The 27755-nt window shown below is 40.0% G+C and overlaps 2 protein-coding genes across 3 annotated transcripts; one reads left to right on the top strand and one right to left on the bottom strand.

Moving 5' to 3' along the window:
* Nucleotides 1–26945, top strand: MTFMT (mitochondrial methionyl-tRNA formyltransferase). 2 transcript variants are annotated; one of them, XM_510478.8, is made up of 9 exons: nt 1–253; nt 2613–2822; nt 5889–6011; nt 8065–8167; nt 9416–9491; nt 13163–13254; nt 23258–23336; nt 24510–24592; nt 26196–26945. In XM_510478.8, exons 1-9 carry the CDS (start codon nt 45–47, stop codon nt 26388–26390), a joined length of 1170 nt encoding a protein of 389 aa, XP_510478.4. In that variant the 5' UTR covers nt 1–44; the 3' UTR covers nt 26391–26945. The 2 variants fall into 2 exon arrangements, with proteins under 2 accessions (XP_510478.4, XP_009427622.4); XM_009429347.5 differs by having other exon boundaries at nt 11–406.
* On the bottom strand, nt 2977–3599 carry LOC747986 (transmembrane protein 126A-like). The gene has a single exon (XM_054667003.1). It carries the CDS (start codon nt 3565–3567, stop codon nt 2977–2979), a length of 591 nt encoding a protein of 196 aa, XP_054522978.1. The 5' UTR covers nt 3568–3599.
* Nucleotides 26946–27755: the final 810 nt, after the last annotated feature.

The following is a 27755-nucleotide window of genomic DNA, read 5'->3' as shown; positions in this document are numbered from 1 at the left end:
GCCCCGATGCGCCTGCGCAGGGCGGGCCGCCGGCGGCCGAGGCGATGAGGGTGTTGGTGCGGCGCTGTTGGGGTCCTCCTCTGGCTCATGGCGCCAGGCGTGGGAGGCCGAGTCCCCAGTGGCGAGCACTGGCCCGACTCGGCTGGGAGGACTGCCGGGACTCCAGAGTCCGCGAGAAGCCTCCCTGGCGGGTGCTCTTCTTCGGCACGGACCAGTTCGCCCGCGAGGCGCTGCGGGCGCTGCACGCCGCCAGGTACCCGGGCCAGGGATCCGGGGACCCGGCCGCTGAAGGCCTCCAGGCCGCGCCCGGGCGGCCGGCCCCGAGGGTTTTGGACTTCTGGTTGCGGAAAGCATGGGCGGCAGAGCGGTGTGGGCCCAGATCTCGGCGTCTTCTGGCTCCCAGAAGGTGCGCCATTCCCGCCGGTCAGCCTTTGGGCGCCTAGTACCTGCGGTCTGCGCCCCTCACTCCCCGCCGCCTCTGTGGGTTCTTCAGGCGCCCCGCGACCCACGCTGTGCCGAGCTGGGGCTGGGCGCTCTGCCTGCATCCCCCGGGCCAGTCCCACGGCCTCCCTGCCCGTTTTGAGTGTGGGGAATCCGTGGCTCAGAGAGGTTATGCGATTGCCCAAGGTCATCAGCCGAGGTGGTTCGGACTAAAACCAGGTCCCACTTCAAACTTCCCTGCTTTGCAGTTCCTCCTGCCCCCCATCCTTCGGCACACCCGTGTCTCGCTCTTTTGCTCCCCCTGTGCTCCTTGTATACAAGACATAGTCCAAAAACGACCTGTTTTCAAAAGAATAAATTTATAAATCAGAACTGTTAGGTATACATTTAGTATTCATAATATTTAACAAGTTTTGTTTACTGGGAAAGAAAATTATTTGAAATCCAACCAGTCCTGAGAGTCCATGGTATGTGGTGGCAATACCGTATATACTTCTCTGCCTCTTTTTCCCAATTAATGTTTTTTATTTCCCCATTCTGTTTTTTTCTGACGCAGTCCTCCTTCCACTTTTTTTGGTCATCTCCATCTCCTTTTCCCTACAAATACTTCACAGCAGCCCCTCATGTATTGAATCCTTCGTCAATCCCCTGTGTGGTTTTCCTTCCTCCACACACCCCTCTGTGCACACACCCGGAAGGAAACCCCATGTTCCCTTTGCACACCCTCCATGGGCTGCTGTTGTCACATGCGTCTCTCACTGCATTTATACGTTTATACCAACACTTTTTTTGTTTGTTTCTGAGGCGAGGTCTCGCGCTGTCCCCCAGGCTGGAGTGCAGTGGCCGGCTCATAGCTCACTGCAGCCTCGACCTCAAAGATCAAGCAATCATCCCATCTCAGCTTCCAGAGTAGCTAGGACTACGGGCGTGCACCACCACGCCTGATTTTTAAATTTTTTGTAGAGGCGGGTTTTCACCATGTTGCCCAGGCTTATCTCAAACTCCTGGGATCAAGTGATCCTCTCACCTTGGCCTCCCAAAGTGCTGAGATTACAGGCCTGAGCCATCATTCCTGGCCTATCCTGATACTTCTGATGATGCTTCACTTGGCAGTCCATTACTCCTGTGCTTTCTTTATAGTGCCCCAGGACATACTCCTCATAACTCCTCAACGTGTACATACAATACCTGTTTAATAAATGTACCCCCCTGGGTACTAGAATGCTATGCAGCAGGTAGAAAGGATGAGGTAGTGCTACATGTACTGCCATGGAATGATACCCATGTTATGTATTTTTGTTTGTTTTTTAAAAAGTAGTGTTTGAATGGCATCATGGTTATGGTAAAAAAGTTCCATGGATTCAAAGGATATACAGTGAAAAGTTACTTCCTTCCACCTCTGTTTAGCAGTTCCCAGTTCCTTTATCCAGAGACAGCCACTGTTTTCAGTTCCTTCTAGAAATGTTCAGTAAATATACAAATATACGTATATTTAACCCATTTTTCAAAAAGACACATAATAGCATATATAGCATTGTTAAAAGGAAAAAAATGCAAAGCAGTATGTAATATCCCAGTTGTGTAAAGTATCCATACTGTATATGTTTCTGTATGCACAGGAAATCCCTAGAATGATACTGTTCAAACAGTAGCCACTAGCCACGTGTCACTCTTTACATTTTAAATAATTAAAATTAAATAAAAAATGAAAACTGAGGCTGGGCACGGTGTTCACGCCTGTAATCCCAGCACTTTGGGAGGTGGAGGCGGACGGATCACTTGAGGTCAGGAGTTGGAGACCAGCCTGGCCAACATGGGGAAACCCTGCCTCCACTAAAAAACACAAAAATTAGCTGGGTGTGGTGGTGCACGCCTGTAATCCCAGCTATTCGGGAGACTGAGGCAGGATAATCGCTTGAACCTAGGGGGCAGAGGTTGCAGTGAGCTGAGATCGCTCCACTGCACTCCAGCCTGGGTGACAGAGTGAGACTCCAGCTCAAAAAGAAAAAGAAAAAGAAAAAATGAAAACTCAGTCTCTCACACTAGTTTTAATCATTTAGCCCTAAATGCTTCATGAGTTTAATCATAAACATACTTAGCGATATGTGAAGTAGTTTTAGCTTTGAGTCATTGCCTTAACACTGTCACATTTTTCTTCCAATCTAATTTAGGGAAAACAAAGAAGAAGAGTTAATCGACAAACTGGAGGTGGTCACAATGCCTTCCCCATCACCAAAAGGACTGCCAGTGAAGCAATATGCTGTGCAGTCTCAGCTTCCCGTATATGAGTGGCCAGACGTGGGATCTGGAGAATATGATGTTGGAGTAGTGGCTTCGTTTGGCCGACTTTTGAATGAGTCTCTTATTCTTAAATTTCCCTAGTAAGTTTTATTTGTACGGAAATACAGTATAGAAACCTTGGTCTTTATAAATGGACCTTGTATATAAAATGTGATAATTTGAACTCTATGCTTTCTGTAATATTTTCTTTTTTTATTTTTACCATTTTATTTTTCTGTACATGTTTGCTTAAAGTCAATGAATTTCTCTGCCAGGTTCAGGTAACTGAAGGGCCTTTAGAAGTAGTTTATATTGTTTAAACCCAAGGAATGCTGCAAACACAGTCTGGAACACAATAGGAAATAACATCTTTCTAAAGACAGGCTTATAAATTTGAATCCAGTAACTTAAGATGTTCCCTTTCTCTGGTAACAGAGTTGATTCATACCAGGCTGCTAGGCCTCCAGTCACAGGTATAGACAAGAAAAGGGGGTATAGACCACCAAAAGCAAGACCAACCAATCCACTCTGTGTTATGGTACACTTTTCACAATTCAAATCACCTGTATTCGGAGGAAAATTTACAAAACTTTTGTAAGCTGTGTTTGTTGTAAGAAAAGGGATCACTGCCATTGGTAAGCCAGCAGCTGTAAGAGCCTGTGTCATGTTCAAGACGCATTGAAAAAGACCATTTGCTATGAGGCCACAGAGAGCATTAAATCCAACATATGCTGATCCCTCTTCAGGTAGATTCCTTTCTGCTTGTGGAAGCTGGTTAATTTTTCTGGTTATGATATCAAAGATTGTTAAGTTTTCCTTGATAGTATTAGATTTATGATTTTCCATCTTGAGCCTTATGCTCTTCTCCCAGCAGCTGGTTGGTGCCTCCCCAGGTCGTCTTCAGCCATGCCCGGGCTCACTGAAGCCTTTGCTCAACTCGCCTGGGCACAGCCATATTTGGCTGACACATGACTCGGCCTGATATTTTCTTTTCAAGTACTAAAGAACATTTTATTTGTGGCATGAGTTGTCAAAATGTATTTAACTCCTTATCACCCTCTATAGGCTTTCATCCACCTTCATTTAAATTCCATATATATGCTGACAACGCCCAAATTGGTCCCTCTAGCTCAGCTCTGTCCCCAAACTCTAGTCCCCTAATACCTACTGCCTCCACAGCTCTTCCTGGATGTCTGATAGCCACTTTACATTCAAGATACCCAAAGCATCTCCTAAAATCTTTATCTCAATAAATGGCTACTCCATCCTTCTAGCTGCTTGCACCAAAATCCTGGAGTCATGCTTGATTTCTTACATCCCATATCCAATCCATCAGTAAATCCTATTGGCTCTGCCTTCAAAATCTGTGTAGAATCTGTCTGTATCTCATCACTTCCGCTGCTGCCACTCTCGCCTACATTACTACAGAAGCCTCCTAACTGGTCCCTACTTCTGTCCTTGGCCCTCTCAGTCTTTTACCAATCCAGCAGCCAAAATGTATTTATTTATTTATTTATTTATTTATTTATTTATTTATTTATTTCTATTTTATTGTTTAATTTAGAGACAGAGTCTTGCTGTCACCCAGGCTGGAGTACAGTGTTGCTATCATAACTCACTGCAGCCCCAGACTCAAGGGATCTTCCTGCCTCAGCCTTCTGAGTAGCTGAGACTATAGGAATGTGCCAACACACCCAGCTAACTCTTTTTTTTTTTTTTTTAAGAGACAGGGATCTCGCTATGTGGCCCAACCTGGTACCAAACTCCTGGCTGCATGTGATCTTCCTGCCTTGGCCTCCCAAAGTTTTGGGATTACAGGCATGAGCCACTGTACCCTGCCTCAAAGTGATCCTTTTAAAACAAGTCAGATCATGTCACTCTGCTCAAAATCCTCTGGTAATTTTCTGTCTTACTCAATAAAAGTTAGGCCAGGCCTAACTGGCCTCCCAGCTGTGCCTTGAATTTGCCGAGCATTTACCTTCTTCAAGATCTTTGTACTTAATGTTCCCTCTGCCTGGAATGCTTTTCTCCCATATATATGCGTAGTTATTTCCTTCTTCATGTTCTTGTTCAAGTGTTTTCTTGTTGGTAAAGCTTTCTCTGATCACTACTAAAATTGTAATATGTCCCCCTCGTAGTCCTCTCTGCTTTATTTTCTCCATAGCCCTCAGCATCATCTGGCAAACCTTGTACATATTTTGTTTCTTCTTGCTTATCTCCCACTTTTTGTACATAAACTCTCTGAGGGCAGGATTTTTTTTTTTCTGTCTGGTTCACTGCTGCTTGTATGCCTAACACTTAGAACAGTGTCTGCACATGGAGTGCGCTCAGTGAATGTTTGTTGGATTGGGCTGAGGATCTCCTGAGCTTGGGAGGTTGAGGCTGCAGTGAGCCATCCAGCCTGGGCAACAGAGCGAGACCCTGTCTCAAAAAAAAATTAAAAAAAAAAAGAAAAAGCTTATTTTAGGCAGTCTGTATGTAAACCAAGTGAAGTGAGGATAGTTATGTGACTAAACTATAAAATTAGAATTGTTCATGAGATGCATAATAGGGTTTGAGTGGTTCTCTTATAGTCATAAATGCATTTTAAAATTTTATTTAAAAACTCCCAGACATCATGGGCTGTTGTAGATTTTGCGACGGAGTTTCGCTCTTGTTGCCCAGGCTGGAGTGCAATGGCGTGATCTCGGCTCACTGCACCTCTGCCTCCCAGGTTCAAGCGATTCTCCTGTCTCAGCCTTCCCAGTAGCTGGGATTACAGGCATGCGCCACCACACCTGGCTAATTTTGTCTTTTTAGTAGAGATGGGGTTTCTCCATGTTGGTCCGGCTGGTCTCAAACTCCCGATCTCAGGTGATCCGCCCGCCTCGGCCTCCCAAAGTGCTAGGATTACAGGCGTGAGCCACCACACCCAGACAGAACATCTTTAGAACAGCAAATAGTTGTCCTAGCTCTGTTTTTAATTAAATGTCATTGGTTTCTTATGGTAAGAGAGTGAATTTACATGTAACTTTTTTCCTTTCAGGTGATACGAGACTTAGATTTAACTGTCAGTTTTTCCAAATTTCTGGGAAAGTTTCCTAATGAAAAGTAGCATAATAGCTTAGGTAGTGGTAACGAGGTGGTAAAGCCCACTGACATACTAATTTCTACATTTTCTAACTCAGTGGCATATTGAATGTTCATCCCAGTTGCCTCCCGAGATGGCGTGGCCCAGCCCCTGTAATCCATACAGTGCTTCATGGAGACACAGTTACTGGAGTAACAATTATGCAAATTAGACCTAAAAGGTAGCACATATTTTCCTTTCTTGAGATTTTTGTGATTTTTAAATGTTGATGTCAGCCTGTTTGGGGGGCAGTGGATGAATGGGTGGTGCTCACTAATTTCTGTGACTCCGGAGTGCTTCTTTTGCTTTTATATCCTTTCTGTTTTCTCCTGGTTTCTAACATAAACCATATGTCTTTTGGTATTTATGCAGGGTCTCTTTAAAGTCCATATGTGAATTTTAATTTGTTAATTGAAATAGGTTATATTATTAGTACTCGGATTTCTATAAAATACATTGTATAAATGAGAGATGGATTTTTGTATGTTAATTGTTTTGAATCTTGGTTTTGCTGGCCTTGGTTTCTAAACTATGGCCAAAAAATTTTTGGAACCTGAAATAAGAATATATTGTATATCAATATGCAATATAATTGTCCTAAAACATTCATTTTTTCCTGTCATACCTATAGTTTAGAACAATTTAGAAACAATTTAGAACAATTTTTTAGAAACAATTATTTAGAATTACTTGAGGAGTTTATTCAGTCTCTGCCTGTTACCACCTAATTTCCCCTTAGAAAAGAATAATTCACAAGTTCACAAGAACAACGTGGTATCTGGGATTTGCTTTAACTTACTTCAGAAAACAAGAGAGGGAGTAGATGAGACAAGAGTGGCAAAACTTTGGTAGTTCTAAAATCTGAGCCAGGCATGGTGGCTCACGCCTGTAATCCTAAACTTTGGGAGGCCGAGGTGGGAGGATCACTTGAGTCTGGGAGTTCAAGACCAGCCTGGGCAACATATAAAAAATAAAAAAATTAGCCAGGTGTGGTGATACACACCTGTAGTCCCAGCTACTCAGGAGGCTGAGGTGAGAGGATCTCTTCAGCCTAGGAGGTTGAGGCTGCAGTGAGGCAAGATCGCACCACTGCATTCCAGCCTGGGCGACGGAGCAAGAACCTGTCTCAAAAAAAAAAAAAAAAAAAAATCTGAATGATGTGTATATGATGATTCATTAGACTGTTCACTCCGTTTTTGTGAATGTTTGCAATTTTTCACAATAAACATTTTACTAAAGCTCCTAGGTTAGAAATAGAATTAACAAAAACAAAAAGCAAAAAAAAAATTAAATAAAGCATATTTCTCGTGAAAACCTATGACCAGTGTTTACAGAGCTTGATGTAAAATGTCAGACTTGTGGGAATGCAAATATACTTGCATTTACTTTTTTTTTTTTTCTTGAGACGGGGTCTCACTCTATCACCGCGGCTGGAATGTAGTGGGGTGATCTCAGCTCACTGCAACCTCCGCTTCCCAGGTTCAAGCGATTCTCCTGCTGCAGCCTCCCGAATAGCTAGGACTACAGGCACACGCTACCATGCCCGGCTAATTTTTTGTATTTTTAGTAGAGATAGGGTTTCACCATGTTGGCCAGGATCTCTTGACCTCGTGATCCACCCACCTTGGCCTCCCAAAGTGCTGTGATTACAGGCATGAGCCACTACGCCTGGCCCTACTTATAATCACCCATGGTGATAATCTAGGCAAAACTCTTATCCTTTGAGGAAGGGACTATAGAAATAAATAATTATGAACTTCCTAACTGTACTTCCATGGAAAATAAATTCTTTGCCTTATGCTTTTCATATACAAATAGAGATTTTTTCATGCTATTACTAATGATATAATTTTTCTGTAATTGTAATTAAATTCCTGATATGCAACTGTATCGTTTCTCTGCTTTAGGAAAAAATAAATTTAGACTCTAAACACAGGCCATATTTTGTTCTCCCGTCTTTCAAACTGACATATCTTCCTTGCTAATGTCTAACAGCCAAATTAATAGCCAGTGATAAACTATCTTTATTTTTTTTAAGAGATAGGGGCTAGCTGTGTTGCCCAGGCTGGTCTCAAACTCCAGGGATCAAGCAATCCTGCTGCCTCAGCCTCCTGAGCAACTAGGACTATAGGCATGCAGACCACTGTACCCAGCTTGTATCTTTTTGTGTGTAGACAAACATTGATTCAGGAAATAGTAATCATTGTCATTATTTGCTTTTGATTTTTTGCTAGGTTTGATGTAGGCCCAATTCTCAAACAAGAAACTGTTCCTGTGCCACCCAAGAGCACTGCAAAGGAATTGGAAGCAGTGTTGTCAAGACTGGGTGCCAACATGGTATAATTCCCCAATATCCTACTGCTTTTTACTCATTTAGTGGGTTTCCTAAGTGGTTATAAAAAGAAGAACAATTTTGTGACTTCTAATTTTCTTAAAAACAAAAAAGAGTAGTTTCTATCTTTGGCTTCCTAAAAATTAGCCTGGCATTTGTGATCTCATGTAAATCTTTGAGAATTTACAAAGAGTAAGTACTGAATAAAGGCTTTCAAGTGAAACAGGTGATCTTACATGACCTACTACATGCCATAGTGAGGTCTTAGACTATTCTTCTCAATTTCACTCTCCTCACTCTGGTATGTATACCTTGCATCCCTGTCAGAATGAACTAACAGCAATTTTCTAAGCGACTCTTAGCTTTCCTTCCATTTCTTTGCCTGGCTTCAGTCATTTGCGCTAGAATTCTGCTGACCATTCTACCTATATATGATCTTTCTTTTTTCTGTGGCTTTGTATATATAATTCATTGAAACTGCATGAGTAGAGTCTGGGTAAATGTTTAATGACTAAACTTATGTTTTCCATATGAACGGGTTAATTTTATACAGAGGAATATTTTTTTCCCACCTGTATAGATGGTATTTCTATTCTAGGCACTTACCTCACAAATGATCTTATAATAGTGACTGCCGTTTATTGAACATTGGCTTGTGTTCTACAACTGTTCTAGATACTGTATGGACTTTTTCTTTTTACCCTCTCAACTTTGAGGTAGTTGTTGCTGTTGATTGTTTCACAGATGATGACATTGAAGGCCAGAGACAAGCTAAATAACTTTTCCACAATGAGACAGCTGGTAGGTGGTAGAACTAGGACTTGAACCCAGAGCTGGGTGACTCCATAGTACATTGTCCTGTGAGGTTTCACTGCCTTGGCCCCCATGGGGTGAGAGTGTGTATAGCCAAGCCCGGGCTATCCTGATGCCAAAGCTTCCACAGCATTCTCTAGAAGTGAATCAATGACCTGTACTCTACAGAAAGCAGAATCTCTACTGAGGTTTCCCCAAGTAGACACCTATCCTCACAGCTTAAGCCAATGTACTACCTTACCCTGCCACATAGATCTTTTAAAGTTATAGGTTCAGCCTTGAAGAGCCAATAGTAAAGAATTTTTTTTTAATTCGAAAAAAGAAAAAGAAAAAAAGTTATAGGTTATTTCATGGTGCTGAATTGTAATGTGTTTCTGCTTTTGTTCTTCCCTTCATTTTGAATATATCACACTCTTTTTTTTTTTTTTTTTTTTTTGTAGCTCATTTCAGTTTTGAAAAATTTGCCTGAAAGTCTGAGCAATGGAAGGCAGCAGCCAATGGAGGGGGCGACTTACGGTGAGTGAAGGCTGCAGAGACTCTCATCTTTCTAAAGGTTCTGCTTGTCACGATAGCATCTGAACATTCTGACTTCTTAGCTGTACTTTTCCCTTAATTTTGATTGAGTGCCCACTTTTGTGTGCTTTTCCAAAGAATGGTAGAAAGCATTCTTTCTCCCTCTTAGCATATAGCCTCATGAAGGATTGAGCATTTTTTTCCAACTTTTTGATTTTGAAAATATTAAATAGAAAGACTGGTATAATAAACACAAGTTTACCCCACAGTCAACAATTATTAATGTTTGTCCATATTTTCTTTCTCTTTATGTATTTATTACGTGTATTTTAAATTTTGCTTATTCATTTGGAAGTATGAATCATGATCTTTCATCTCTAAGTAGTTTAGTATGCCTTTCCTAAGAAAAATGAACAATTTCCTAATAGCATCCAATATTCAGTTCATATTTAAGTGTTCCTAATTGTCTAAAAATTTATTTTATAGTTGTTTTATTTTTCAAACTAGGATTTAATTGTAATTAGTTGTTATGTCTCTTTAGTCTCTAAAAAAATTCCTCTTTTTTTCCTCTCTCTATGTCATTGACTTTTTGAAGAGACCAGGCCAGTTATTTGATTTGTTTTCTTCCAGTGTTGTTTAACTTGTTCCCTATCTCTTATATTTCCTATAATTAGTTCTAAAGGTTTGGCTGGATTCAGGCTTAAAGTTTTTGGAAAGAGTGTGTTTCAGTGACATTTGTTTTCTTCTTTTTTGTTTTTTTTTAGTAGAGTTAGGAGTATAAACATTTGTTTCAGTTTGTTTTTAATTTTAGGGATTACTTTTTATTTTTCTTTATGATTAAATGTTATTTTTTGAATATGTAAAACATATAGCTGATTCAAAAGTTAATATACCTAGAGAAGTCTCACTTTTGTCCCCTACAGTCTTAAGGTACCACTTGAGTAAGCCAAGATATCAGACTGTACTAAAGCAAGTGAAGCTAAGTTTGATCACTTGGTTGAGATGGTGACCACCAGATCTTTCCAGTGTTAAGATGTGTTTTCCCTTTTGCAATTAGCAGGTAATCTGTGGGGTAATTAATACTCTGGCACTGTGCAGATATCCTGTTCCCTAACAACCTTTCACATGATGGTTTTAGTACAGATTGATATTCCTTGCCCAAATGAATTATTTCACTATGGATTACAAAATGGCAATTTTCTAATTCCTTTTACATTTAATAGCTGGTATTGTTCTGGAAAGAAGAGTTTTTCCTCATTAATTGGAGATGAATTTTAGTTCATCCTAAAATGGGGACATGGGCTTAATTCTTTCTCTTTAATTAGAATAAGAAGTTGATGCCATTAATTGCCTTCAATTTTGGTGTCAGATGCGTTCTTTTTAGTATCATTTGACATGTAGATTTTCATTGATTGTGTTTTACAGTCATAATTCTTTATATTTGCCCAGTGGGAGCCCCTTAAATTTGGCTCCTACATTCTGTTAACACTCTTCACTTCCCACTAGTTTGGAGTGCTTCCTTGCTTCCACCACAGTATGTCCCAGGCTCGCCTATGTGTCCTCTGGCTCACACTGAAATCAACCAGTGTGATTTCCAGGGAGCTTTTGTTCATTTTAGTGGGGTTGATAATTAGAGATCATCTGGTACAACAATGTATGGCAAGATAAGGTATCAGTGGACGAAACTAGAAGTTATATTTTTAAAAAATATTCAAGCTCATATTGTTTATGATTCAAATTTATCATTAAAGGGTTTTCCTTATATTTTCTCACACTATCTTTTATTAAATATTAACCTATTTATTTGCTATTCATAACATCATTTCAGCATTACAATACCAATATTACTACTAAGAGTAAAAATACTAAGTAAGATTTAAGATTTCTTTACAGTTTTCCTTTTTGATCCTTAGAATATATCCTAAGGATATACAGTCAGATTACTGCCTTCAAAACTTCCTGGTAATGATTATTTTTTCCATGTGGTTTTGTTACCTAGTTTCATACATAGTTAAGTTTCAGTTGTTTTTTTTATTTTAGGGATTGCTTTATTTTCTTTTATGATTAAATTTTATTTTTTGAATGCATAAAATATTTACATGGTTCAAAAGTTAAAACAGCTTAAAAAGGTACACTCATAGAAGTCCTACTTCCATCTCTATCTTATTTAACCCGTATTCCTCCCTCTATAGGTAACATTTTTATTAGTTTCTGATTTAGTCTTCCAGTGTTTCCTTTTGCCAAAATAAGCAAACACCTACATAGTGTTATTTTTTATTTTTCCTTCACAAAAGGTGGCATAAAATACATATTTTTCTATGCCTTTGTTTTTTCACTTAATAGTGTATCTTGGAGACTACTTCCTATTAGTAAGAAGAGATTTTCCTCCTTCTTTCTTTTTTTTTTTAAGATAGGGTCTCTGTTACCCAGGCTGAAGTGCAATAGTGTGATCATGGCTTACTGCAGTCTCAACCTCCCAGGCTCAAGCAGTCCTCCCACCTCAGCCTCCCAAGTAGCTGGGACTACATGTACATTCCACCATGCCTGGCTAATTTTTTAACTTGTTGTAGAGACAAGTTCTAACTATGTTGCTCAGGTTGGTCTTGAACTCCTAGACTCAAGCCGTCCTCCTGCCTTGGCCTCCCAAAGGCATGCCTGGCCTTCTTTTTGTTTTTTATGGTGGCATAGTTCTCAGCTATGTGAATATATCATAATTAACCCAACAGATGTCTTATTGATGGGCATTTGGGTTGTTTCCAATCTTTTGCTATTTCAAATAATAGTAAGATTAGGAAGATAACAGGCACATGGTTATTCAGAATAGTATAGTAAAACTACTTGGAGTAGTTTTAATGTACCTTATTCCTGTCAGTAATGTTGAAGATCTTTTCATATATTTAAGAACTATTTGCATTTCTTTTTTCTGGGTGGTAGTATATCTTTTGCCCATGTTCCTATCAACATTTTGGTCTTTTTCTTCTCAGTTTTTTGAGTACTTATATTTCATAATAGAGAAATTAGTCCTCTCTGACATAACTTGCAAATTCAGTATGTCATTTGTCTTTTGATTTAACTTATGGGATTTCTTTTTGTCTTTTTTTTTTTTTTTTTTAATTTATTTTGCCTAGGCATGGTAGCTCATGCATCTAATCCTAGCACTTTGGGAGGATGAGGCGGGTGGATCACTTAAGGTTAGGAGTTCGAGACCAGCCTGGCAAACATGGCAAAACCCTGTCTCTACTAAAAATACAAAAAATTAGCCAGGCATGGTAGTGCACGCTTGTAGTCCCAGCTACTCGGGAGGCTGAGGCACAAGAATCTCTTGAGCCTGGGAGGTGGAGGTTGCAGTGAGCTGAGATCACGCCACTGCACTCCAGCCTGGGTGACAGAGCAAGACCCTATCTCAAAAGAAAAAAAAAAGTTTGAATAGTCTCATTTCATAGTTAGAAGGGCATTTTCTACTCCCAGGATGTAAAGAAGTTCACCCACGTTTTATTTTAGTATTTATATGATTATTTATTTATTTTTTTACTTGATATATGGAAAATTTTGAACATATAGAAAAGTTGAGAGGTTAGAATGAATTCTCTGGTATCTCTTATTCAGTATCAATAGCTGTCAATTCATGGACACTGACCCTGATGTTCATTTTTGCTCTTGGTTTTATCTTGTAGCCCCTAAGATTTCTGCTGGTACCAGTTGTATAAAATGGGAGGAACAAACTTCAGAACAAATATTCAGACTTTACCGTGCCATTGGAAATATAGTAAGTTGGGAAGTCAGGTTGCAGTTCTACCTAGTTGGTTTTCTATGTGTGTAATTTGCTTTCTAAATATTTTTATTTAGGAATAATCCCAAATAAAAACATCCCAAATAAAAGGTTGATCTTAGGAACAAAACCTAGAAAACCTGAAATTTATTCTTAAAAATTCTTTAAGCTGTTTAAAGTGTTTATAGAGACCTTAGAATTCACAAAGCACTTTTAAATATATGTATATTGCAGTTTCACATAACCAAGTTTTACTATCCTACTTCATAGGTGAGGGGAAAGAAATGAGATGACTAACAGGAATGTCCAGTCACTAAATAATGAACTTAAATCTTCTCACTCCTAATCCTGTGCTTTTTCCAGTATGTCTTTCTGCCTTTAGCCAATTTTTTACAATCAAATTGTTAAATCATTGATTTCTACATATGGTACACCAAGTGTAGTAATATAACAGTTTGTTAAAATGTCTGAGTTAAATTCTCAGTTCATTGATAAATTTGTGGGGTTTTTTCCTTTCATTTCAATAGCTACTTGTGTTATTTGAACACTGAGCTTACCGTGTGTGTGTTTGTGTGTGTGTGTTGTTTTATTTTTTGAGACGGGGTCTAGCTCTGTCACCCAGGCCTGGAGTACAGTGGAGAAACCTTGGCTCACTGCAACCTCTGCCTCCCAGGCTCAAGTGAGCCTCCTGTGACAGCCCCTGAGTAGCTGCAACCACAGGCACACACCACCACACCTGGCTAATTTTTGTATTTTTTTGTAGAGACGAGGTTTTGCCATGTTGCCCAGGCTGGTCTTGAACTGCTGAGCTCAAGTGATCTGCTCTTCTCAGCCTCCCAAAGTTCTGGGATTACAGGCATGAGCCACTGTGCCTGGCCAAGTGTGTGATTTTTAATGGACCATCTCTGTTATTAATGTTGGGTAAAATGGGGAACCACCATTGGATATCTATAGCATGCTAAATTCTTCAGTAAGGAGGATCACAGACTCATGTTATAGTTATTATCATCCCACTTTAAAGTTGAAGAAATTGAGGCTTAAAGTAGATAATGAATTGTTATTAAGTGTTACTCGATGTCGTGTTGCTAGTTAATGAAAGTCAGAGTCAGGTTTTGAACGAGATCTATCTTACTTCAAATCCTATTATTTTCCTGCTGCCACAGAATGGCATCAGGAAACAAGGACCATAGGGCCAGACAGTGCTGGGTTCCATCTTGACTCTGCTACTTCCTAACTTCGTAGACTCAGGAAAGTTATTTAACCTCCGAGCTTTAGTTTGTTCATTGGAATATCAGGGCTGGTATAATGTATTTACAGCATCTTGTACAGTATCTGGCACAGAATAGGTACTCATTACATGATAGCTGCTATTATTCATTCATTCATTAAACAAAATATTTATTGAAGGCCTATTATGTGTCAAGCAGTGTACTAGGTACTATAGATACCGGTGTTGTGGGAGGACAGACAACAAGTAAGCAAAAAAAAAAAAAAAAATCAGGCCAGGCATGGTGGCTCACGCCTGTAATCCCAGCACTTTGGGAGGCTGAGGCAGATGCATCACCTGAGGTCAGGAGTTTGAGACCAGCCTGGCCAACATGGTGAAACCCTGTCTCTACTAAAAACACACAAAAAAATTAGCTGGGCGTCGTGGCATGCGCCTGTAATCCCAGCTACTAGAAAGGCTGAGGCAAGAAAATTGCTTGAACCTAGGAGACAGAGGTTGCAGTGAGCCAAGATCACACCACTGCACTCCAGCCTGGGCGACAGAGCAAGACTCTGTCTCAAAAGAAAAAAAAAAAAAAAAAAGACCGGGCACGGTGGCTCATGCCTGTTATCTCAGCACTTTGGGAGGCCAAGGCGGGCGGATCACCTGAGGTCAGGAGTTCGAGACCAGCCTGACCAACATGGAGAAACCCCGTCTCTACTAAAAATACAAAAAAATTAGCCAGACCTAGTGGCACATGCCTGTAATCCCAGCTACTTGGGAGGCTGAGGCAGGAGAATTGCTTGAACCCAGGAGGTGGAGGTTATGGTGAGCCGAGATTGCACATTGCACACCAGCCTGGGCAACAAGAGCGAAACTCCATCTCAAAAAAAAAAAAAAAAAAAAAAAATCAAATAGTGTGATAAATTCCTTGATGAAAATAAAAATAGGATCATGTGATAGAATAACTGGAGGTTATTTTAGATTGGTGATGGGGAAAGCCTCTTTCTGACACTTAAGCTGAAATCTGAAAGACAATAAGGAGCCAGCCATGCCTAGAACAGAGAAGAGCATTCCAGGCAGAGGAACAGCTAGTACAAAACCCAAGGTGGGCTAACCCAAAGAATCACAAGAAAAGGAAACTCCAGACTGATATCCCTGAATATAGATGCACAAGTCCTCCACAGAGTTAGCAAACTGAATCCAGCAACATATAAAAAAGGATTATACATGATGACTAAGTGGGATTGTTTTTTGGGTTTTGTTTTTTGTTTTTTGTTTTTTTTTTGAGATGGTGTCTCGCCCTGTCGCCTAGGCTGGAGCGCAACTGTGCAGTTTCAGCTCACTGCAACCTCCGCCTTCCGGGCTCTAGCAATTCTACCTCAGCCTCCTGAGTAGCTGGGATTACAGGCATGCAGCACCATGCTCAGCTCATTTTTTTGTATTTTTAGTAGAGATGGGGTTTCACCATGTTGGCCACGCAGGTCTCAAACTCCTGAACTTGAGTGATCCGCCCACCTCAGCCTCCCAACATGCTGGCATTACAGGTGTGAGCCATCACACCGTGCCCCAAGTGGGATTTATCCCAGGAATGCAAGGTTGGTTCAACATATGAAAATCAGTCAATGTAACATATCATATTAGTAGAATAAAGGACAAAAGCTACATCACTGTCTCAATAGATGCAGAAAAAGCATTTGACAAAATCCAACACATGTAAAAAAACCTCAATAAACTAGAAATAGAAGAGCATTTCCTCAACTTGATAAAGGACATCTATGAAGACCCTGTAACTAACATCATACTTAATGAAAGAAGCCAAGCGCAGTGGTGGACACTTGTAGTCCCAGGTATTTTGGAGGCTGAGCGGGAGGATTGCTTGAGGCCAGGAGTTCGAGACCAGCCTGGACAATATAGCCAGACTTTGTCTCTTAAAAAAAAAAAAAGAAGAAGAAGAAGAAAGAAAGAAAATAAAAGAAAGACAAAGCCTTTCCCTTAAGATCACAAAGAAGATAAAGATGTCTGCGCTCTCAAAGTTAAATGTCTTCTATTCAACTTTGTTCCGTTGGGGCAGTTAGACAAGAAAAAAGAAACAAAAGGCAACCAAACAAAAGGTTGGAAAGGAAGAAGTAAAGCTGTCTCTATTTGTGGATGATATGATCTTGCATATAGAAAATCATGAAGAAGTTCCAAAAAAAACTATTAGAGCTAATAAACAGTAAAGAAGACCCAAGTAAATGGAAAGACCCCAGTATTCATTGATTGGATAAACTTAGTATTGTTAAGATGTCTCTACTCCCCAAGTTGATGTACAGATTCAACACAATTCCTAAAAAAAAAATCCCAATTGGCTTCTTTGTACAAATTGACAAGCTGCTCCTAAAATGTATACAGAATTGCAAGGGGCCCAGAATAGCCGAAACTAACAAAATTGGAAGACTCATAGTTTTCAGTTTCAAAACTTGCTGTAAAACTACAGTTAACCAAGATAGTGTGGTACTGGCTATAGCTCATTAGAATCGAATTAAGGGTCTAGAAATAAGCCAGGCATGATGGCTTATGCCTGTATTCCCAGCACTTTGGGAGGCTGAGGCAGGTGGATCACTTGAGGTCAGGAGTTTGAGACCAGCCTGGCCAACATGGTGAAACCTCATCTCTACTAAAAATATTTACAAAAATTAGCCAGATATGGTGGTGCACGCTTGTAGTCCCAGCTACTCAGGAGGCTAAGGCACGAGAATCGCTTGAACCTGGGAGGTGGAGGTTGCAGTGACCTGAGATCACACCACTGCACTCCAGCCTGGGTGACAGAGTGAGACTCTGTCTCAAATTATTTTAAAAGTCTAGAAATAAACCCATACATTTATGGTCAATTGATTTTTTTTTCTAAAGGTAGTTCCCAAAAGATAGTTCTTTTTATTATTATTATTATTATTATACTTTAAGTTCTAGGGTACATGTGCACAACGTGCAGGTTTGTTACATATGTATACATGTGCCATGTTGGTGTGCTGTACCCATTAACTCATCATTTACATGAGGTATATCTCCTAATGCTATCCCTCTCCCCTCCCACCCACCTTTTTTTTTTTTTTTTTGACAAGAGTGCCAAGACAATCCAATGGAGAAAGAATAGTATTCTCAATAAATGGAGCTGGGATAACTGGATGTCCACAATCAAAAGAATGAATTTGGACCCTATGTCACATCATATGTAAAAGTTAAAGAAGCTAAATGAGTAGCTAAAACTAGAAAACTCTTAGAAGAAAATATAGGTGTAAATATTCATGACATTGAATTAGGCAGTGGTTTCTTAGATATGATGCCATGAAGCATAAGCAATCAGACTAAAAATAGAGAAATTGGACTTCATCAAAATTAAAAATAGTTGTGCTTCAAAGGACACTATCAACAAAGTAAAAAAGACAGGTAGGCCAGGCATGGTGGCTCATGCCTATAATCCCAGCACTTTGGGAGGCTGAGACAGGAGGACTGCTTGAACCCAAGAATTTGAGACCAGACTGGGCAATGTAGTGAGTCCCCATCATTACAAAAAGTAAAAAATTAGCTGGGCATCATGGTGCACACCTGTGGTCCTAGCTACTTGGGAGGCTGGAATGGGAGGATGCACTTGAGCCAGGGAGGTCGAGGCTGCAGTGAGCTGTGATTGCACTACTGTGTTTCATCCTGGGTGACAAAGTGAGACCCTGTCTCAAAAAAAAAAAAAAAAAAAAAAAAAAGACAACTTACAGAATGGGAGGGAATATTTGCAAATCATATAACTGATAAGGGCCTAATATCCAGAGTAAAGAATTCTTACAATGACTCAGCAGTAAAACGACAAATAACCCAATTAAAAATGGCCAAAAATTCTGAGTAAACATTTCTTTTTTGTTTGTTTTTGAGATGGAGTCTTGCTCTTGTTGCCCAGGCTGGAGTGCAATGGTGCGACCTTGGCTCATTGCAACCTCTGCCTCCTGGATTCAAGCGATTCTCCTGCCTCAGCCTCCCTAGTAGCTGGGATTATAGGCAAGCGCCACCACGCCCGGCTAATTTTTGTACTTTTAGTAGAGACGGGGTTTCACCATGTTGACCTGGCTGGTCTCGAACTCCTATCCTCAGGTGATCCACCTGCCTCAGCCTCCCTAAGTGCTGGGATTACAGGCATGAGCCACTGCCCTGGCCCTGAGTAGACATTTGTTTCAAGCAGATACATAATATGAATGGCCAGTAAGCACATAAAAGATCAGCAACTTCATCTGTCTTTAGGGATATGCAAATCAGAACCACAATGAGATACCACTTCACACCCATTAGGATGGCTATAATTCAAAAAACAGACAAAAACTAGTGTTGGCAAGGATGTGGAGAAATTTGGAAACTTCATACATTCATGGTACCATGTTTACCTCTTAAAAATGGTGCAACCTGTGTGGAAAACAGTTTGGCCGTTCCTCAAAAAGTGAAACACAGAAGTATCTTATGACCCAGCATTTCCTTTCCTAGGTTTATACTCAAGAGAATTGGAAACATTGTGCTCACACAAAAATGTGTACCCGAATCTTCATAGCAGCATTATTCAGAATAGCCAAAAAGTGAAAACAACCCAAATATCCAACTGATGGATGCGTTAAAAAAATGTGGTATATAGCCATACGGTGGAATATTATTAATACTCAGCCATAACCATAATCACATGCTTATGACATGGATGAACCTGAAAAATATGCTAAGTGAAAAAACCCTGTCACAACAGACTACATATGTTATTACTCCATTTATATGAAATGTCCAAAATAGGCAAATCCATAGGCTGGAGGAGAGAGGATAATGGGAATTTTCTGATAATGGATGTGCGTTTTTTCTGGGAGAGAGAGGTAATGAAAATGTTCTAAAAATTAGGCAAGAAAAAAACGAGTGACATTGGTTGAATGACCCTGAGTCTGCTAAAAACCACTGATTTGGAAGCTTCAAAAGGGTGAATTTTCTGGTACGTGAATTACATCTCAATAAAGCTGTCAAAAAACAAAACAAAACAAAAAAACAACTCAAGATGGAAAAGAGTTGGACATGTTTGAGGGACAGAAATGAGGCTGGTGTGGCTGGAGCATAGCTGGCAAGATGGAGAGTAGCTAAGGTGAGGGGAGAAGCAAGATTGAGTAGGATTGACATCAGAGGGCCACGGCAGGGGAGTAATGGGATTAGGTATGTACATTCTTAAAAGGTTGCCCTGGCTGCTGCTAGAGAGTGGAGTGGAGGTCAGTTAGGGAATTGGTTGGGTGTGGTGGCTCACACCTGTAATACCAGCACTTTGGGAGGCCAAGAAGAGCGACTCGCTTGAGCCCTGGAGTTCCAGACCAGTCTGGGCAACATGGTGAAACCCTGTCTCTACAAAATATACAAAAATTAGCTAGGTATTGTGGGATGCACCTGTAGTCCCAGCTACTCGGGAGGCTGAGGTAGGAGGATCACTTGACCCTGGGAGGTTGAGGCTGCAGTGAGCTGTGATTCCACCACTGCACTCCAGCCTGGATGACAGAGCAAGATCCTGTCTTTTAAAAAAAAAATTAAAAAAATAAAAAGAAGCTGCTGCAACTGTAGCCAGATGACAGATGATGGCAGTTTGGAACAATGATAATGGTGGATAAAAAGAAGTGGACATCCAGACTATGCTTGGAGATAGATAGAGTCAGTGGAATTTGCTGATGGAATCTGGGAAATTAGGGAAAGATAAATTAGAATCATTCATAGATTTTTGGCTTGAGAAACTGGGTGGATAGTGGAACCATTTAATTGAGATGAGGATGTCTGGGGAGGAACATTTGGGAAGAGAAATCAATAGTTTTGGCCATGTTAAGTTTGACATATATTAAGTTAGAAGACATTCATATGGAGATATCAAGTAGACAACTTCCTGAGATGCAATTTAGGCCAGTAGCTTGAAATCTCTTGGCACCTATAACTTACTACATGATGATTCTTACCCTCTGCAGTTTTATCTTCCCTGTACATGGAGAAAAACTTTGTGCTATGAAAGACTGAGCCAGAAGGTGGGGTTTGGTTCCTAGGGTTGCCCTTTACTAACGAGAGGAAGGCCCTTGTCTTTGAGCTTCTGCTTTTTTTACCTCTAAAGTGGGATTAATGACCATGTACACAACTGTCAAGATCAAAGGAAATGAACTAGGTGAATGTAAATTCATGCAAACAGACTATTTTGGCAGTAATGATGGCAGACACCAAAATGATTATATTCTTACCATCCCTTTCCTTTCTACAATGCTCTGATGATAAGGTGAGCTTTACCTCCTCAAGAACAAGACTATATTCTGAGTATGTACCTAGCATGTTTATTACTCTCAGTAAATAGAAATCTTTTTTAGTCAGTAAGCATGTTTCAAAAATATTTTGAGTTATTTAAAAGAAAAAAATTGCACATATGAAAATCGTTTCAGAACTTTTATTGAAGCAGGCGAAAGAAAAGTGAGCTAGCAAGTTATAGAAGAGGCTATGACATAGATACGGTTATGAACTTGTTCTTCAAATTCATTTACTTATTTGATTTAATGTTCAAATTATTACAACAACCTAACTCTTCTGAAAGTTAAATACCCTCTTTAAGGGGTGTCATAAAAAGAGCACTGCACTGAGAATCAGAAAACAGAAGATAAGATAAGATGGATTATCTAGTAAATAGTATTGGGATAACTGGCCAACCATTGGTGGGGGAAGCCCTCAAATCCTATCTTTTAAAATCATAGTAACTGCTATATTATAACAATGCATATGTAGTTAACAATACTGTATGGTATACTTACAATTTGTTAATCGAGTACATTTTTCTTATGTGTTTTTTACCATAATAAGAAAATCAAAATATAGATGGATCAAGAATTTAAATATAAAAAGTAAAATCACAAGGACTAGAAAAAAGCACAACTGAATAATTTGACAATATTTAATAATCTTAAAGTGTGGGGTAGTCCTTTTTAAGTATGATATGAACCACCAAAGTCATGAGAGAAAAGACTTAGAAATATAATTATGAAAATAAAAAACTTATGCATGGAAAAAATGGCTGTCCCCAAGATTAAAAGTCAACAAACTGAGGAAAATATTCACAACACATGTAAGAGTTAAAAGGCTAATTTCCTAAATATAGAAAATATTTTTGCAAATTAATGAGATAACCATCCCAGTTTTAAAAAATATAACCAAAGGGCATAAATAGGCAGGTTACAGATAAATAAATTAAAAGTGCACATAAATATATGGACAGCTTCTCAGCTTCGCTAATAATAAACAGCAAGAGATTATCATATTTTTTTCTCACTTATCCAGGCAGTTTAGCAATAAAATGTTGATGCTGTTTAACCCACGCATTCCACTTTAAAAACAAAAAACCCCAAAACTATTATCCAGAAATGTGTAAGTCCTCAAAGATATATCTACAAGGTTATTACCCTAGTTTATAGTGTTATAAATAGCAATAAATTGAAAATAACAAATATATATCATAAAGGTAGTTGCATAAATTACATATTCATAAAATGGGTTACTGTGCAGCAGATAGAGTGAAATTGATAAGTATGTACTGATGAAACATCAATGCTTTATGGTCACATAACAAAAGTCCTTGTAAAACAGTATTGATGCAGGACTTTTTGCTCCTTAACTCAGCTAAAATCTGGGTTCTTGTCTCACAACCAGGAAAAATGAGGCACGTGGACACATTGAAAGGTGAGGAGAGTGGAATTTATTAAAAGAAAGCTCCCAGCAAAAAAAGAAGGGGTCCTGCCAACAGGCTCCCACCTCACAGATTGAATACCAGGCCACCACACAGGAGCTGAAGAGGCCAGGCTCTTCCCCTGCCTAAGGCAGAAATTCCTGGTGGCTCCACCCCCATTCTTCCAGTGCTCATGCGGGGCCCTTAGTCTGAGCCACGCCACCTTGATTTATTTCCTTTACTGTGCATGTGTTAAGGGACAGAATTTTTCACCATGGACATGTTTAGGCAAGCCCACTGTGCATAATGACCTGGGTGGCATTTGGCTGTCTCCTGTCTCTATCACTGTGTTCTAGATTTTTATAATAATATTTGTAGAAAAAAATACAGGGAAATGCACATCAAACTTAACAGTCGTTACCTATAGGGATGGGAATAAATACAGAATATCACTTTCTAAAATTTTTTAACATAATTGATGTAATGCTTGCATTTTTTATAAGGATAATAAATTTTTAATTGGAAATATTAGTATATTAGATATAAACATTGATTTTAAAGTAACATTTAAGATCTTATAAATCGGCCGGGCGCGGTGGCTTACGCCTGTAATCCCAGCACTTTGGGAGGCTAAGGCGGACGGATCATGAGGTCAGGAGATAGAGACCATCTTGGCTAACATGGTGAAACCCCGTCTCTACTTAAAATACAAAAAATTAGCCGGGCATGGTTGCAGGCGCCTGTAGTCCCAGCTACTCGGGAGGCTGAGGCAGGAGAATGGCGTGAACCCGGGAGGCGGAGCTTGCCGTGAGCCAAGATCGCGCCACTGCACTCCAGCCTGGTGACACAACGAGACTCCGTCTCAAAAAAAAAAAAAAAAAAAAATCTTATAAATCCTGGAAACACTGATGTAGAGAGTCGTGTTTATGGTCTGTTCCATCAAACTTAGTGACTGAGTTCCCAATTCCTCTAATTGAAAGAAAAGTCCAGATTAACACAAAATAGTAGTTGAAAAGGGTTTGGGAGTTGAGTGTATTCCTTTATCATACCTTCTTTAATTTTACTTGCAGATTCCGTTGCAGACGCTCTGGATGGCGAATACCATTAAACTTCTGGATTTGGTAGAAGTTAACAGTTCAGTCCTTGCTGGTACTAACTTTTGAATAGCTAACATGGAAGATGTTTTCACTGTAGTGTATCTGGAAATACGTCTGTTTTATCATATGTCACAGTTACTAAAAATAAGAACTATTTTAGTTTGTTTCAGTTCAGTAATGATAATACTTTACATTCACTTATTGTCTTATTCTTTTCAACACTCATTCTCATATATTTTCTCATTTAATCATTACAAGAACTGGCCGGGCGCGGGTGGCTCACCCCTGTAATTCCAGCACTTTGGGAGGCCAAGGTGGGTGGATCACCTGAGGTCAGGAGTTCGAGACTAGCCTGACTGACATGGTGAAGCCCCGTCTCTACTAAATACAAAAATTTAGCTGGGCATGGTGGCACATGCCTGTAATCCCAGCTACTTTGGAGGCTGAGGCAGGAGAGTCGCTTGAACCTGGGAGGCAGAGGTTTCAGTGAGCCAAGATTGCGCCGCTGCACTCCAGCCTGGGCAACGAGTGAAACTCCATTTCAAAAAAAAAAACATTACAGGACCCTGGGGAGTAGGCAAAGCAGTGTTCCTATCCCATTTTAAGCTCTGTGATTTCCTGCCTTAAGGTTTTCAGAGAGTGCAGAATGACTCAATTAGTTTCATTCTGGTGAAAATTATAATGAAAATATCTGGGCAACTCAGTGAAAATCTAGGCCAGAGTGTATTCATACTTCATGCCACAAGTCCATTCTGAGGCCCATCAGCATCCTCCCAATATGGTGGACAGAAGGAATGTGAGCCACAGAGGAAGCTGGTTTAATTTAGAGGTAGTTGGAGTTCCCCAGGAACCTAGGAATTAGGATTTGTTTGGGCAGGGATGAAAGGGCCAGCCTAAATCCTAAACATCCTATGTATTTCCCCCTGTTGGCTAGTTATTTCACCAAAGCGCTAACACAAAACTTGTAGATTGAGCATTTTAGGTGGTCACTGGGTAAAGGAATTATAGCTTTGTATGTGCATGGGAAGCTTTCCTTTGGGTTTCTGATGTACAGAGAGCACTGTGGTTTCCTTGTAAGTTTTGGTTTACAAAGTCAACATCAGCAAATGTGTTCTCTCCGGTATCAGTACTGCCTCCCAAGATGTTTTTTGATTTTTAAGAAGTACTATGAAGTTGCATAATTGCTTTTCTCTCTTGTATATCTTTTCTTTTTTCCATTCTTCAGATCCAAAATTAACGGGACAGGCTCTTATTCCAGGATCAGTAATATACCACAAACAGTCACAAATACTGTTGGTTTATTGCAAGGTATGTTTTCCACTAGTTTCAAGTTATCATAGTTGTTTTACTGTGTTATAGTCTGTATCATTTATTATTTTTAGTTGGAACTTCACTTAACTGCCTGTCCATAGATTGGGTCAGGAGATCATTTAATTTTCTTAAGAAATAGTGAAGTCTCTAGCATAATTTTTGAAAGTGATGAAGTTTTGCCAAGGCATTATTATTAGTCAATCAAAGAAAGAAGATTCAGTAACTTGAGTGCTTTCTTAAAAGAACACGTGTATTTTCAGTAGCCCAATTTAATTAACAGCTCTTGTGCTTGGTAACATAAAAGATAGTCATATCAAAACATCTGGCTGAACTACTACAGGACACGTATCCTACTTGCTTTTACTGCTTAACAGTAGTAAAGAGGAGATTTCTGAACTATTTAAAATAACTTTGGAATCATTATTGTTTTATAAGATCATGGTGTGTTCTGAGAAGTGTTCTACATTCCTTCCATTTCCTAGGTATTTTGCATCATATGGTGTTCATGTGAGATATTTCATACTTAAGAATAGTGTTTAGCCGGGCAAGGTGGCTCACACATGTAATCCCAGCACTTTGGGAGGCTGAGGTGGGTGGATCACCTGAGGTCGGGAATTCGAGACCAGACTGACCAACATAGAGAAACCCCGTCTTTACTAACAGTACAAAAATTAGTCGAGCGTGGTGGCAGACGCCTGTAATCCCAGCTACTTGGGAGGCTTAGGCAGGAGAATCGCTTGAGCCCGGGAAGCGGAGGTTGTGGTGAGCCGAGATCGTGCCATCACACTCCAGCCTGGGCAACAAGAGCGAAACTCCATCTCAAAAAAAAAAAGAAAATGTTTAAAATGTGTGATAGATTGATCTGACCTACAGACTGTGAATACAAAACTCCATCAACCTCTCTTTGTCTCTCGCCAGCTTATTCTGGAACAGTGTTGGATGCATATGTCTCGCTGTCCTTTTCTGGGTCTATATATATGTATTTCCCTTTTTTTTTTTTTTTTTTTTTTTGAGATGGAGTTGCCCAGGCTGGAGTGTAGTGGTGTGATCTCAGCTCACTGCAACCTCCACCTCCTGGGTTCAAGCGATTCTCCTGCCTCCGTCTTCCAAGTAGCTGGGATTACAGGCACCCGCCACCACGCCTGGCTAATTTTTGTATTTTTGTAGGGACGGGGTTTCGCCATGTTGGTCAGGCTGGTCACGAATTCCTGACCTCAGGTGATCCACCCGCCTCGGCCTCCCAAAGTGCTGGGATTACAGGCGTGAGCCACCACGCCTGGCCTATATGTGTATTTCATGTTACATACCTTTTATTCTGCTCCCTTTGTATTTAAATATTTATACAGATCTATACATTTGTTATCGCTCCTTGGTAATAAGCTTTTAATTTCAGTGGCAAAAACCGCAATGACTTTTGCACCAACCTAATAGAGTCAAGGAATTCTACATGTTACTTAGTATAGTGCTGTTTGCAGCTAGGCATTTAGTAAAGGTTTGTTGGTTTGTTTGTTTCCATGATAAAAATTTTATAAACTAATATTTACCTGGCTTTTTAGTTTTGCCACCCCTGCCTATTCACTATTTGTATTTTGCCCTTTAGGATGGTTGGATTGGGGTTCGATCAGTGATGCTCAAGAAATCACTAACAGCTACTGACTTCTACAATGGATATTTGCACCCCTGGTACCAAAAAAATTCCCAAGCTCAACCAAGCCAATGCAGATTTCAGACTCTCAGACTTCCAACAAAGAAGAAGCAGAAAAAAACTGTTGCTATGCAACAATGCATTGAGTAGTTAGGAAGAAGATGGATAAAAACCTATTACATATTTGTAATTTATTAAAAACCTTATTTACAAGGAATTATCTGGACTTTTTTTTTTTTTTTTTTTTTTTTTTTTTTGAGACAGAGTCTCACTCTGTCACCCAGGCTGGAATCTAGTGGCACTATCTCAGCTCACTGCAACCTCCGCCTCCCAGGTTCAAGCAATTCTCCTGCCTCAGCCTCCTGAGTAGCTGGGATTACAGGCACCTGCCACCACACCCAGCTAATTTTTGTATTTTTAGTAGAGATGGGGTTTCACCATGTTGGTCAGGCTGGTCTCGAACTCCTGACCTTGTGATCTGCCCACCTCAGCCTCCCAAAGTGCTATGATTACAGGCGTAAGCCACCGTGCCTGGCGTGGAATTATCTGGACTTTCAAAGAAGATGGCATTGTTATAAGAAGAGAAGATTATTGTCGAAAAGATGGATTGCCTCACTTTCCACTTTTTATGTAACAGTAGTTAAAAAACAGCTTTTTTTTTACTTGAATTACAAAAAAGTTTAAATAAAACTTGTATTTATGATACGAAACTCAAGGAGATTATCTTTCCTTAAGAACAAGGGCAACCCTAACTGGTGTATGTATGTACCTACATACACACTGAGAAGAGGTTTTTTGTTTTTATTTTTATTTTTTTGAGACGGAGTCTTGTTCTGTGGCCCAGGCTGGAGCGCAGTGGCGTGATGTCAGCTCACTGCAAGCTTCACCTCCCAGGTTCACACCATTCTCCTGCCTCAGCCTCCCAAGTAGCTGGGACTACAGGCGTCCGCCACCATGCCTGGCTAATTTTTGTTTTTGTATTTTTAGTAGAGATGGGGTTTCACTGGGTTAGCCAGGATGGTCTTGATCTCCTGACCTCGTGATCCGCCCGCCTTGGCCTCCCAAAGTGCTGGGATTACAGGTGTGAGCCACCATGCCTGGCCGAGAAGAGGTTTTTTTAAAAACAGTGCATCTGTTTAATTTTTTAAAAATCAAGTCACCACTGACATTTTAGGAGTATTGAATCTGCATTTTTTATTTCCTATAAGTAGTAAATCCAGCTCTACATTTCACTACCAGCTAGATTTAACCAAGTAGTAAACATAGGTAATATTTAATAATCTCTGCCACATTGATCTGTACTATAAATTAACATTTTACATCCATATTTTATTTTTTTTTATTAATTTTTTTAGAGATGGAGTCTTGCTCTCTCACACAGTCTGGAGTCCAGTGGCGTGAAACACTGCTTACTGCATCTTCAACCTCCTGGGCTTAAGTGATCCTCCAGCCTCAGCCTCCCAAAGTAGGGCCACCACGCCTGGCTAATTTTCTTTTTTAGTTTTTAAAAAAAAT

Source organism: Pan troglodytes, chromosome 16 (assembly GCF_028858775.2).
Source record: "Pan troglodytes isolate AG18354 chromosome 16, NHGRI_mPanTro3-v2.0_pri, whole genome shotgun sequence".
NCBI classification, from domain to species: Eukaryota; Metazoa; Chordata; class Mammalia; order Primates; family Hominidae; genus Pan; species Pan troglodytes.
This window is presented reverse-complemented; position numbering and strand designations above follow the sequence as displayed.